Here is a 15,512-nt window from a genome sequence, read left to right as displayed (position 1 = left end):
CTCTGAAATTGTACTTCGAAATTTTGGTTAGATTTTTGAGGACATTAACAACATATTGGCATAACTTATAAGACGGGGAGTTAATAGACGAATATATAGGACGCAGGGGTACGCCTTCCTTATGAGTCTTGGGAAGACCATATGACCTTGGAGCGTTTGCCGTTTTACTTGTTAGACGATATTTCTCCTTCAAATCAATTATTTTATTTTTAAATAGTTTCTCAACAATTTCGTCATTTTTATCCTGTAACCTATTGGTAGGGTCACGTTTTAGTACGCGATAAGCCGAAATATCATTCACGATTTGTTGTATTTTCTTGCCGTAGTCTGATTTGTCCATCAGAACTGTGACATTCCCTTTGTCGGCATTCAAAACTAATAAATTTTTATTTTCTTTGAGAAAAGTTTTCGTTTGGTGTAGTGTGTCTAAAATAAACCTGTCCCGCGCGTTGTTTTTTGACTTGTTTAAGTGATCTCTTATTAATGTGGTAAAATTGTTCCGCTCAATTTCTTGCTCTTCTTTCTCTTTAATAGTCTGTATACAGTCCTCTCCGTCAGCTATGAGTTTAAATAGTGCAAACTTATCCTTGGTTGTTGGTAACGAGAACTTTGGACCTAAGGAGAGTAGCCACTGTGTGTCTGTCGGTATGTTTGTGTTCGTCGTATTACAAAGCCATTCCGGCACGCTTTGGATATTGAGCGATCGTTTTTGAGCGTCTTTAAGTCTCTCGAATTTGTTGGTTTGTATGTTTTTTACCTTCGTTCCTAAAATATGTGTTAAGGTTTTCTCACTTTCGAAAAATGCGGTCGCGTCTTCCGTATCAAGTTTTTGTTGTAATTTATTTCTTATGCTATTTACCTCATTTTCTTTCAGCTTCCGTAGTTCATGCTTTGCTCTGATAATAATATTCAAAAGTTTGCTTTGTACTGTGTTCATATATGTTGCTGCTGCGCTCCTAATCTGCTTCGATATTCTCTTGTCGTTGGTATTACAGTTGAGAACGTAGGAAATAGTTTGTGTGGCATTACATATAAACTTTGGTATTATTGCGTTCTTTCTGCATCTCACTAGAAACTTTATGGTTTGCTTCAGCTTGGTTAGTTGTTTTGTGCTATATTGATAGCGTTTTATGTATGTTTTAGTCTCACTATTATATTTGTTTTTAATGCCTTTGTAGATTTTCCATGTGTTGTTGTTGTTACGGCGTGCTCTCCGTTCCATAATTACTTTTATTCTATTTCGGCCTTTATTTTGTAAATTTTTATAAAAATTTTTTTCGAGCTCTAGGCCATGTATATGTAAATTAAAACACCAAAAATGCTTGTTTTACATAAAAATTTTATATTTGTCAAATTTATTTTTATGAATTTATTTTAATCGATATTTCGATTTCAAACTGAAATCATCTTCAGGACTGAAAGGCATGTAAAAACAAAAAAATATTAACACATAAAAGAAAAATATTAACACAGAAAGAGCGCAATAATACCAAAGTTTATATGTAATGCCACACAAACAATTTCCTACGTTCTCAACTGTAATACCAACGACAAGAGAATATCGAAGCAGATTAGGAGCGCAGCAGCAACATATATGAACACAGTACAAAGCAAACTTTTGAATATTATTATCAGAGCAAAGCATGAACTACGGAAGCTGAAAGAAAATGAGGTAAATAGCATAAGAAATAAATTACAACAAAAACTTGATACGGAAGACGCGACCGCATTTTTCGAAAATGAGAAAACCTTAACACATATTTTAGAAACGAAGGTAAAGAACACACAAACCAACAACGATCGCTTAATATCCAAAGCGTGTCGGAATGGCTTTGTAATACGACGAACACAAACATACCGACAGACACACAGTGGCTACTCTCCTTAGGTCCAAAGTTCTCGTTACCAACAACCAAGGATAAGTTTCCACTATTTAAACTGATAGCTGACGGAGAGGACTGTATACAGACTATTAAAGAGAAAGAAGAGCAAGAAATTGAGCGGAACAATTTTACCACATTAATAAGAGATCACTTAAACAAGTCAAAAAACAACGCGCGGGACAGGTTTATTTTAGACACACTACACCAAACGAAAACTTTTCTCAAAGAAAATAAAAATTTATTAGTTTTGAATGCCGACAAAGGGAATGTCACAGTTCTGATGGACAAATCAGACTACGACAAGAAAATAAAACAAATCGTGAATGATATTTCGGCTTATCGCGTACTAAAACGTGACCCTACCAATAGGTTACAGGATAAAAACAACGAAATTGTTGAGAAACTATTTAAAAATAAAATAATTGATTTGAAGGAGAAATATCGTCTAATAAGTAAAACGGCAAACGCTCCAAGGTTATATGGTCTTCCCAAGATTCATAAGGAAGGCGTACCCCTGCATCCTATATGTTCGTCTGTTAACTCCCCGTTTTATAATTTATGCCAATATGTTGTTAATGTCCTCAAAAATCTGACCAAAATTTCGAAGTACAATGTCAGAGGTTCGGTAGAATTCAAAAACAAGGTAAAAGATACTTATATAGACGACGATGAATGTCTGATTTCGTTCGATGTGGAAATTGTGAGATTTTGCATTAAAGAAAACCGATATTTCAAAACAAATAATAAAATATATGAACAGCGGTCGGGAATGCCAATGGGGTCACCAGCATCACCTGTCATTGCAGACTTAGTAATGGAAGAATTGCTGAGTAAATTCGAGGAAGACTCTCCTAATAAACCCCGCTTTTTATCTAAATACGTCGACGATCTATTCGCCATCGTAAAAATTGATGCTGTAGAGGATATGCTGACGAACTTAAACAGTTATAATAAATCAATAAAGTTTACCCATGAAATTGAAAAGGATGGCGAGTTACCATTTTTAGACACTATGGTGATAACAAAATACAAGAAACTATACTTTGACTGGTATAAAAAGCCTACATCGTCAGGCAGATTGATTAATTTCCACTCGAAACACAGCAAACCAACTATAGTAAACACAGCAAAAAATTTTATTCGAAGAGTGCTGAACATCAGTGATGAAATATACCATAATAAAAATATAGAGATTATTGTAAAAATGCTTAAAAACAACGACTTTCCGATATATCTCATAAAAGGTTATATCCGCGATTATTTTGAAAAATCAAGTGCCAACCGAATAAATAATAATAAAAATAAAATATATAAAACGTCCGTATATGTCCCTGGATTGTCCAACAGGCTAAAATATTCCAATATATATGACCACGAAAAATTCCATATGGCCTTCACTTACAACAATACCGTACAACAAATTTTTAGCAACACAAAGGACAAAATCGAAAAATACGAGAAATCTGACGTAATATACCAAATTTCATGTAACGGCGACGGGTCCCACGTATGCAATAAAGTATATGTCGGGACTACAAAATCAAAATTAAAGACAAGGATTTCCGCGCATAAATCTAACATCAAAAATCGGGACCACGCTAATGATAATAAAACAGCTTTGACATAACATTGCAGAGTAACCGGGCACTTTCCAGATTTAAACAACGTAGCAGTAATCCAACAAGAGAGGCATTACAACAAAAGATACACATTAGAAATGCTTCATATTTAAATACACCAAGAGATCAAAGAATAAATTTTAAGGCAGATGTAGAAGGCTGCGCGGCAGCCTATCGTCGGTTGATTACAACAACTACAATTCCTCGTGAGAAGAGTGTCGTTCCAAATATGCTGTCCCAACACTAATGTGCTGAGCGCCACTTACTGCTTATTATTTAACGTATTGTTGTTTATGTAAAAATTTGTTTATTATTACGGTTCTTTAGATGTTTACTTTTTTGTTTATCGTTTTCCCTTGTACTTGTTTATTTTAAGATTTGTTAAGTTAGTCGATCAGGTGCACTCAAGAGTGTAAGTTAAAAATTATGGAATGTTGTTATGTTTTATGTGTTAATATTTTTTTGTTTTTACATGCTTTTCAGTCCTGAAGATGATTTCAGTTTGAAATCGAAATATCGATTAAAATAAATTCATAAAAATAAATTTGACAAATATAAAATTTATATGTAAAACAAGCATTTTTGGTGTTTTAATTTACATATACATGGCCTAGAGCTCGAAAAAAATTTTTATAAAAATTTACAAAATAAAGGCCGAAATAGAATAAAAATATAACAATTAATGTTATTTAACAAATATATATATTTTTCTGTTTGTGAACTCTATTTAAAAGATAAATAAAACAACTCGGTTTGTTGCTAGTATGTATTTAATTTTCATTTGAAAATTTTAATTTGAAAATTTTAATTTGAAAATTAAATACATACTAGCAACAAACCGAGTTGTTTTATTTAAAAGAGGCCTAGAGCTCACAAACAGAAAAAAAATAAATAAATGTAAGGCGCGATAACCTCCGAAGAGATCTAAGGCCGAGCTTCTCTTCCAATTTGCGTCGTGCTCCTCTTGATTTTCCCTACAAATTGGCCGGACGGGACCTACATGTTTTATGCCGACTCCGAACGGCATCTGCAAGGCAGATGAGTTTTCACTGAGAGCTTTTCATGGTAGAAATACACCCAGAGTGCTTGCCAAACACTTCCGAGGGGCGACCCCGCTTAGAAAAATTTTCTTCTAATTGAAAAACCTTATTTCTAAAATTTTGATGTTGCTTGTTGGGGTGTGAACCCAGGCCATTCGGTGTGGTAGGCGGAGCACGCCACGGTGGTCACCACAAACAGAAAAATATATATATTTATTCATTAACGGCCAATAAACAAATTAATTATGTTATTTAACAAACAAAAAAATGAATTTGTGTATAAAAAGAAAATCAAAATTATAGTGCATTGTATTATAAATTTCAAAAAAAAAATTATTAAAATCGGTTCCGTAGTTTCTGAGAAAAAAATGTTTGACCGATTTGATGCAAAAAAATCCAATTGGTTATAACAATTTAACAATAAAAAATTTCGAGAAAAAAATTAACAGGATTTCCTACCCTTTTATAAGGCTTTAATGTGAAAAAAATTTTTTTGGTTATTCGAATACTTGGTAAATGCGATGCTCACTTGAGATGGCCTCACCCTTATACAAGCTAGATATCATTAAAGAGAAAATTCAGTGCAGCTTATTTAAAATTTAAGCACGCGCTTTACCTGTATAATTTTAAATCCCAAAATTCTTTTACAAGAGCTATTGTTAAAAGTTTTTAGCCAAAATTCAACAAGACTATGTCTGTATTAAAGGAAAAATTGCGTTCTATTTTTTGGTCCATTTATATAAAGGTAGTCCTTAAAATTTTTTTATCATCTTTTTATTTTCAATTTTTTTAGTACTGCCTACAAAAAGGCAATTGTGACTTTGATTAGTAATTTAAGTAATTCCTAAGTGAAAATGTTTATCTTTATTTATTTGCTCCCCGTTCTTTGGCGTTGCTCGGATGTACTACGTCTATATCTATATTCGGCTTAGGTGACTGTAGAAATATGTATGTGTGCTACATATAAATCGGTGAATTATTATAGATGTTCGATGTTCTTGATATTGGTGGAGCGGGTGAGTTGGACAAAGAGGATGAATGTGGTGAATTATTCTTGTTAGCGATTGTTCTCATAATTGGCGAAGCCGAATAAATCTGCAAATACAAGACACAAACCTTTCTGGATATATGTATATGATATAATGGATATAATGGCATTTAACCAGAAGGGTTAGTGTCTTTTATTTGCATTGTGTATTGCTATGGTTAGTTTCACAGCTTTCAGCTCTTCAATTTTCACATCTAAAAAGCTTGAACTGAGGGAAATGCTTGCTCTGATAAATCATTTTTGCTATTGATAGCGACGTATTTCGTGCGATATCTATTTGGAATTGATCCACTATGAAATCTTATTTGCATCTATAAAAAGTCATATCGCATTTAATTTTTTTTTTTTTTGATGTTGATGGGACATTCACACATTCTAGAGTCACCTCTGGTCCACCCTTATGGCGATATCCCGAAATTGCGTCCACCTATAGAACTATGACGCACTCACTTTTAAAATACTCTCTAATACCTTCCATTTGAAACACATGTCATACAAAAAACATTCCAGGGTTACCCTAGGTTCATTTTGCTAAATGGTGATTTTCCCTTATTTTGTCTCCAAAGCTCTCAGCTGATTATGTAATGTTCGGTTACATCCGAACTTAGCATTGCTTACTTGTTTTAATTAAGAAGTTTCATGAATTAAATATTAGGTGTTAAAACGACAATATATGAATTCAAAGAAGTTCACAAAAAAATTTTAACTGATTCAACTGTTAAATGGCACCGTTACATTGAAAATACATGTATGAGCGATAAAAAAATTGAAATATAAATTCTGTCGCCTTATTAATTGCGGTAAATACTAAAATTGTACAAATAAGCCACGTAGGTAACCAGACGTATAGCCAAGAGATTGGGTTTTAATTTAAGCTGAAGCTCTATCAGTAAATATTTAATTGCATGGCTTTCCGATTAATGTCACGCGGAATAGATATATTTTATTCTCTTTAATGATATCTATCTTATATAATTAAGTTTTTTGGAGCAACAGTGCTTTAAAAGAATATGTAAATAACATTTTAGATTCCAATTTAATGTCAGCAACTTTTCTTACCCAATTGTTAGGCTTTAGGTCCTGGGGGTTTCCCACTATAGGTGTCCTGTTTTTTACACATACCTTATTTTTTATTCCCTAGCTATCAGAAAATTTTGGGAGCGAATACAATCACAATTTTGGTTTTATGGGTATGGTGGTTGAGTGCTCCGCCTACCACACCGAAGATCCTGGGTCACGCCCCGGGCAAAGCAACATCAAAATTTTAGAAACAAGTTTTTTTTCAATTAGAAGAAAGTTTTTCTAACCGGCGTTGCACCTCGGCAATGATTTGACTAGCACTCCGAGTATTTTTCTGCCATGCAAACTTCTCAGCAAAAACTCACCTGCCTTGCATAGGCCGTTCGTAGTCGGCATAAAACATGTGGGTCCCGTCCCGCCATTTTGTAGAAAAAATTAAAGGAGCAGGACGACCATTGGAAGAGAAAATCTAACATTTATTATTTATTTATATCTAAAGAACATTAGTTACGTTTAGGACTTAATGTTTATGGGTCATTCGAGAAAAGAAGCTGCTCCTCAATTGGTGTAAATTACTGAAAGTCTTTTCGCAAAATGTCGACGATACCTAAAGCTTCATTTTAAAATGATTAGCGTATAGACTTTTAATCATAAGAGAAGTTCTTCGAAGTTGTTCAATTATTTCAACGTATTTTTTAATATTTTCATCTAAGGATGGAAGGAAGGTATTTCTAAAAAAAAAAAAAAACAAGTAAGGAAGGCTAAGTTCGGGTGTAACCGAACATTACATACTCAGCTGAGAGCTTTGGAGACAAAATAAGGGAAATTAACATTTAGCAAAATGAACCTAGGGTAACCCTGGAATGTGTTTGTATGACATGTGTTTCAAATGGAAGGTATTAGAGAAAAAGGGAGTGCGCCATAGTTCTATAGGTGGCCGCAATTTCAGGATATTGCCATAAAGGTGGACCAAGGGTGACTCTAGAATGTGTGTTGTACGATATGGGTATCAAATGAAAGGTAGTAACGATTATTTAAAACGTAGTGGGCCTTAGTTCAATAGGTGGACGCCTTTTCGAGATATCGCAATAAGGGTGGACCAGGAGTGACTCTAGAATGTGTTTGTACGATATGGGTATCAAATTAAAGGTATTAATGAGGGTTTTAAAAGGGAGTATCCCTTAGTTTTATATGTGAAGGCGTTTTCGAGATATCGACCAAAATGTGGACCAGGGTGACCCAGAACATCTTCTTTCGGGTACCGCTAATTTATTTATATATGTCATACCATGAACAGTATTCCTGCCAAGATTCCAAGGGCTTTTGATTTCGCCCTGCAGAACTTTTTCATTTCCTTCTATTTAATATGGTAGGTGTCACACCCATTTTACAAAGTTTTTCTAAAGTTAATAAACCAATCCAATTACCATGTTTCATCTCTTTTTTCATATTTCGTACAGAATTATGGCATTTTTTTCATTTTTCGTAATTTTCGATATCGGAAAAGTGGGCGTGGCCATAGACGGATTTCGGCCATATTCTATACCAAGATAAAGTGAGTTCAGATAAGTATGTGAACTAAGTTTAGTTAAGATATATCGGTTTTTGCTCAAGTTATCGTGTTAATGGCCGAGCGGAAGGACAGACGGTCGACTGTGTATAAAACCTGGGCGTGGCTTCAACCGATTTCGCCCATTTTCACAGAAAACAGTTATCGTCATAGAATCTATGCAGCTGCCAAATTTCACAAGGATTGGTACATTTTTGTTTGACTATTGGCCTTAAAAGTATTCTAGACGAATTAGAAAAGGGCGGAGCCACGCCCATTTTAAAATTTTATTTTATTTTTTTATTTTTTTGCACCACATTATTACTGGAGTTGAATGTTGGCATAATTTACTTATATACAGCAAAGATTTTAAATTTTTTGTTAAAATTTGACTTAAAAATTTTTTTTTAAGTGGGCGTATTCGCCATCCCATTTTGCAAATTTTTATTTAGCACACATATAGTAATAGGGGTAACGTGCCTGCCAAATTTCATCATGATACCTTCAACGACTGCGAAATTACAACTTGCAAAACTTTTAAATTACCTTCTTTTGAAAGTGGACGGTGCCACGCCTATTGTTCAAAAATTTACTAGTTTTCGATTTTGCGTCATAAGGTCAACGCACCTACCAAGTTTCATCGCTTTATCCGTCTTTGGTAATGAATTATCGCACTTTTTCGGTTTTTCGAAATTTTCGATATCGAAAAAGTGGGCGTGGTTGTAGTCCGATTTCGTTTATTTTAAATAGCGATCTGAGATGAGTGCCGAGGAACCTACGTACCAAATTTCATCAAGATACTTCAAAATTTACTCAAGTTATCGTGTTTACGGAAGGACGGACAGACGGACGGACGGAGGGAGGGACGGACGGACGGACATGGCTAAATGATTTTCTTTTTTCACCCAGATCATTTTGATATATAGAAGTTTATATCTATCTCGATTAGTTTATGCCGTTACGGATTACCGTTATGCGAACAAAGTTAGTATACTCTGTGAGCTCTGCTCAGCTGAGTATAAAAACAATTTTTTAGTAGTCTACAGTTCGGTTATAAATTTTTTGTTCATAAAAATAATGGTTATAGGTCTAGAGCTCGAGTCGAACCTAAAATTTTAAATTAATAAAAGTGATTTACCGCGGGAAATCTTGCCGTGTGGACGTTTTGCCGTCTTGACTGAGAGGAGGTAAGAAATAGCACGCTGCATATGTATATCACTATGGCTACTGAAACTCCCAACAAACGCAAGTTTTGTAATATCATACCGTAACTCTGGCATTACTGATGTCTGTTTGCATGGCTATATTTGTTTGAAATCATCTGTAAAATATAAAAACACACGTATGTATGAATTTTAATTTGAATTGAACTTTACGAAAAATTCCGATTTTTTCGTAAGGACTATCGACTTGATCGGTGGTAGCGCCTAGCGTGTTTGTTTTTATATTCTATTTAGGTCAACCAGAAAAGTCGATAGTCTCAACCTAAAAAAATTTTAAGTTAGAATTGCTCATCCATTCATCGGTCTATCCGTCAGCCTATTTGTTCGCGGTTTCACCAACCCAATGTTTTTTTTTGCAATAACTTTCATGTAAATGAATGAATTGTAATGAAACTCAACCTACCAATATTTCTGACCGCGACTAATAGTCCTGCTAAAAATGGGCGTAATAGGTATGTTGTCACACCCACTTTTTAGAGGACAAATATTATTTTAAACTAAACAAGTAAGGAAGGCTAAGTTCGGGTGTAACCGAACATTACATACTCAGTTGAGAGCTGTGGAGACAAAGTAAGGGAAATCACCATGTTGTAAAAAGAACCTAGGGTAACCCTGGAATGTGTTTGTATGACATGTGCATCAAATGGAAGGTATTAAAGAGTATTTTAAGAGGAAGTGGACCATAGTTCTATAAATGGACGCCATTTAGGGATATCGCCATAAAGGTGGACCAGGCCTGACTCTAGAATTTGTTTGTACGATATGGGTATCAAATGAAATGTGTTAATGATATTTTTAAAAGGGAGTGGGCCTAAGTTCTATAGGTGGACGCCTTTTCGAGATATCGCCATAAAGGTGGACCAGGGGTGACTCTAGAATTTATTTTGTACGATATGGGTATCAAATGAAAGGTATTAATGAGTATTTTAAAAAGGCGTGGGCCTAAGTTCTATAGATAGACGCCGTTTCGAGATATCGCCATAAAGGTGGACCAGGGGTGACTCTAGAGTTTATTTTGTACGATATGGGTATCAAATGAAAGGTATTAATGAGTATTTTAAAAGGGCGTGGGCCTAAGTTCTATAGATGGACGCCGTTTCGAGATATCGCCATAAAGATGGTTCAGGGGTGACTCTAGAATTTGTTTGTACGATATGAGTATCAAATGAAAGGTGTTAATGAGTATTTTAAGAGGGCGTGGGTCTTAGTTCTTTATGTGGACGCCTTTTCGAGATATCGCCATAAAGGTGGACCAGGGGTGACTCTAGTATTTGTTTGTACTATATGGGTATCAAATGAAAGGGAGTGGGCCTTAGTTCTATAGGTGGACGCCTTTTCGGTATATCGTTATAAAAGTGGACCAGGGTTTACTTTAGAATGCGTTTGTACAATATGGGTATCAAACGAAAGGTGTTAATAAGTGTTTTAAAACGGAGTGGGCCTTAGTTCTATAGGTGGACGTCTTTTCGGAATATCGTTATAAAAGTGGACCAGGGGTGACTCTAGAATGCGTTTGTACAATATGGGTATCAAATGAAAGGTGTTAATGAGTATTTTAAAAGGGTGTGGTCCTTAGTTCTATAGGTGGACGCCTTTTCGAAATATCGCCATAAAGGTGGACTAGGGGTGACTCTAGAATTTGTTTGTACTATATGGGTATCAAATGAAATGTGTTAATGAGTATTTTGGAAGGGAGTGGGCCTTAGTTCTATAGGTGGAAGCCTTTTCGGAATATCGTTATAAAAGTGGACCAGGGTTGACTCTAGAATGCGTTTGTACAATATGGGTATCAAACGAAAGGTGTTAATAAGTGTTTTAAAAGGGAGTGGGCCTTAGTTCTATAGGTGGACGCCTTTTCGGAATATCGTTATAAAAGTGGACCAGGGGTGACTCTAGAATGCGTTTGTATAATATGGGTAACAAATTAAAGGTGTTAATGAGTATTTTAAAAGGGTGTGGGCCTTAGTTCTATAGGTGGACGCCTTTTCGAGATATCGCCATAAAGGTGGACCAGGGGTGACTCTAGAATTTGTTTGTACGATATGGGTATCAAATGAAAGGTGTTAATTAGTATTTTAAAAGGGCGTGCGCCTTAGTTCTATAGGTGGACGCCTTTTCGAAATATCGCCATAAAGGTGGACCAGGGGTGACTCTAGAATTTGTTTGTACGATATGGGTATCAAATGAAAGGTGTTAATGAGTATTTTAAAAAGGAGTGGGCCTTAGTTCTATATGTGGACGCCTTTTCGAGATATCACCATAAACGTGGACCAGGGGTGACTCTAGGATTTGTTTGTACTATATGGGTATGAAATGAAAGGTGCTAATGAGTATTTTAAAAGGGCGTGGGCCTTAGTTCTATAGGTGGATGCCTTTTCGAGATATCGCCATAAACGTGGACCAGGGGTGACTCTAGAATTTGTTTGTACGATATGGGTATCAAATGAAAGGTGTTAATGAGTATTTTAAAAGGGCGTGGGCCTTAGTTCTTAAGGTGGACGCCTTTTCGAAATATCGCCATAAAGGTGGACCAGGGGCGACTCTAGAATTTGTTTGTACGATATGGGTATCAAATGAAAGGTGTTAATGAGTATTTTAAAAAGGAGTGGGCCTGAGTTCTATATGTGGACGCCTTTTCGAGATATCGCCATAAACGTGGACCAGGGGTGACTCTAGAATTTGTTTGTACTATATGGGTATCAAATGAAAGGTGCTAATGAGTATTTTAAAAGGGCGTGGGCCTTAGTTCTATAGGTGGGTGCCTTTTCGAGATATCGCCATAAACGTGGACCAGGGGTGACTCTAGAATTTGTTTGTACTATATGGGTATCAAATGAAAGGTGCTAATGAGTATTTTAAAAGGGCGTGGGCCTTAGTTCTATATGTGGACGCCTTTTAGAGATATCGCCATAAACGTGGACCAGACGTGACTCTAGAATGTGTTTGTACGATATGGGTATCAAATTAAAGGTATTAATGAGTATTTTAAAAAGGAGTGGGCCTTAGTTCGATATGTGGACGCCTTTTCGAGATATCGCCATAAACGTGGACCAGGGGTGACTCTAGAATTTGTTTGTACTATATGGGTATCAAATGAAAGGTGCTAATGAGTATTTTAAAAGGGCGTGGGCCTTAGTTCTATATGTGGACGCCTTTTCGAGATATCGCCATAAACGTGGACCAGGGGTGACTCTAGAATGTGTTTGTACTATATGGGTATCAAATGAAAGGTGTTAATGAGTATTTTAAAAGGGCGTGGGCCTTAGTTCTATAGGTGGATGCCTTTTCGAGATATGGCCATAAACGTGGACCGGGGTGACTCTAGAATTTGTTTGTACTATATGGGTATCAAATGAAAGGTGCTAATGAGTATTTTAAAAGGGCGTGGCTCTTAGTTCTATATGTGGACGCCTTTTCGAGATATCGACCAAAATGTGGACCAGGGTGATCCAGAACATCATCTGTCGGGTACCGCTAATTTATTTATATATGTAATACAACGAACAGTATTCCTTCCAAGATTCCAAGGGATTTTGATTTCGCCCTGCAAAACTTTTTCATTTTCTTCTACTTAATATGGTAGGTGTCACACCCATTATACCAAGTTTTTTTCTAAAGTTATATTTTGCGTCAATAGACCAATACAATTACCATGTTTCATCCCTTTTTTCGTATTTGGTATATAATTATGGCATTTTTTTAATTTTTCGTAATTTTCGATATCGAAAAAGTGGGCGTGGTCATAGTCGGATTTCGGCCATTTTTTACACCAATACAAAGTGAGTTCAGATAAGTACGTCAACTGAGTTTAGTAAAGATATATCGATTTTTGCTCAAGTTATCGTGTTAACGGCCGAGCGGAAGGACAGACGGCCGACTGTGTATAAAAACTGGGCGTGGCTTCAACCGATTTCGCCCTTTTTCACAGAAAACAGTTACCGTCCTAGAAACTAAGCCTCTACCAAATTTCACAAGGATTGGTAAATTTTTTTTCGACTTATGGAATTAAAAGTATCCTAGACAAATTAAAGGAAAAAGGGCGGAGCCACGCCCATTTTGAAATTTTCTTTTATTTTTGTATTTTGTTGCACCATATCATTACTGGATTTGAATGTTGACATAATTTACTTATATACTGTAAAGATATTAACTTTTCTTTTAAAATTTGAATTTAAAAAAATTTTTTTTAAAAAGTGGGCGTGGTCGTTCTCCGATTTTGCTAATTTTTATTGAGCAGGCATATAGTAACAATTGTAACGTTCCTGCCAAATTTGATCATGATATCTTCAACGACTGCCAAATTACGGCTTGCAAAACTTCTAAATTACCTTCTTTTAAAAGTGGGCGGTGCCACGCCCATTGTCCAAAATTTTACTACTTTTCTATTCGGCGTCATATGTTCAACTCACCTACCAACTTTCATCGCTTTATCCGTATTTGGTAAGGAATTATAGCACTTTTTCGATTTTTCGAAATTTTCGATATCGAAAAAGTGGGCGTCGTTATTGTCCGATATCGTTCATTTTAAATAGCGATCTGAGATGAGTGCCCAGGAACCTACATACCAAATTTCATCAAGATACCTCAAAATTTACTCAAGTTATCGTGTTAACGGGCAGACGGACGGACGGACGGACATGGCTCAATCGAATTTTTTTTCGATACTGATGATTTTGATATATGGAAGTCTATATCTATCTCGATTCCTTTATACCTGTACAACCAACCGTTATCCAATCAAAGTTAATATACTCTGTGAGCTCTGCTCAACTGAGTATAAAAAAGGACGTGTGGCACTCGGGGACTGCCGCGGTAAAGCTATTGCATATTATCAACTTTTGCAATTATAATATTTATGCAACATTTTGTTTTCTTTGATATTAATTCAAGCTTTGTCTTTGATATTAATTCAAGTTAATCTTTTTAAGCGCGGTGACCGATAAGAAAACAAATTTTTTACTTTTATTGAATAAATGAGAAGTTAATATTTAACTTTCACTTTAACTTTATTTTTAACTTTCACTTTAACTTTAACAATCACTTTAACTTTAACTTTATTTTTAACTTTAACTTTAACTTTACTTTAACTTTCACTTTAACTTTAACTTTAAATTTAACTTTAACCTTAACTTTAACTTTAACTTCACCTTTAACTTTAACTTTAACTTTAACTTTAACTTTACTTTAACTTTCACTTTAACTTTAACTTTAATTTTAACTTTAACTTTAACTTTAATTTTAACTTTAACTTTAACTTTACTTTAACTTTCACTTTAACTTTCACTTTCACTTTAACTTTAACAATCACTTTAACTTTAACTTTATTTTTAACTTTAACTTTAACTTTACTTTAACTTTCACTTTAACTTTAACTTTAAATTTAACTTTAACCTTAACTTTAACTTTAACTTCACCTTTAACTTTAACTTTAACTTTAACTTTAACTTTAACTTTAACTTTAACTTTACTTTAACTTTCACTTTAACTTTAACTTTAATTTTAACTTTAACTTTAATTTTAACTTTAACTTTAACTTTAACTTTACTTTAACTTTCACTTTAACTTTAACTTTAACTTTATTTTTAACTTTAACTTTAACTTTAACTTTATTTTTAACTTTAACTTTAACTTTAACTTTATTTTTAGCTTTAACTTTCGCTTTAACTTTACCTTTAACTTTAACTTTAACTTTCGCTTTAACTTGAACATTCACTTTAACTTTACCTTTACCTTTAACTTTAACTTTAACTTTAACTTTAACTTTAACTTTAACTTTAACTTTAACGTTAACTTTAACTTTAACTTTAACTTTAACTTTAAATTTAACTTTAACTTTAACCTTAACTTTAACTTTAACTGTAACTTTGATTTTAACTTTAACTTTACTTTAACTTTCACTTTAACTTTAACTTTATTTTTAACTTTAACTTTAACTTTATTTTTAGTTTTAACTTTCGCTTTAATTTTACCTTTAACTTTAACTTTAACTTTAATTATATTTTTAACTTTAACTTTCGCTTTAACTTGAACATTCACTTTAACTTTACCTTTACCTTTAACTTTAACTTTAACTTTATTTTTAACTTTAACTTTCGCTTTAACTTGAACATTCACTTTAACTTTACCTTTA

The 15,512-nt window shown here is 34.3% G+C and overlaps 1 protein-coding gene across 1 annotated transcript in view; it reads right to left on the bottom strand.

Annotated features, from left to right (window-relative positions):
- Nucleotides 1–15,512, bottom strand: part of LOC137250075 (WSCD family member CG9164) — a 662,201-nt gene that overhangs the window by 642,000 nt on the left and 4,689 nt on the right. Inside the window, 1 exon segment of the mRNA XM_067782327.1 lies at nt 9,298–9,480. Within this exon segment, the coding sequence (XP_067638428.1) occupies nt 9,298–9,423 (126 nt within the window). The 5' untranslated portion in view covers nt 9,424–9,480.

Source organism: Eurosta solidaginis, chromosome 4, assembly GCF_040869045.1.
Source record: "Eurosta solidaginis isolate ZX-2024a chromosome 4, ASM4086904v1, whole genome shotgun sequence".
Lineage (NCBI taxonomy): Eukaryota > Metazoa > Arthropoda > Insecta > Diptera > Tephritidae > Eurosta > Eurosta solidaginis.
This window is presented reverse-complemented; position numbering and strand designations above follow the sequence as displayed.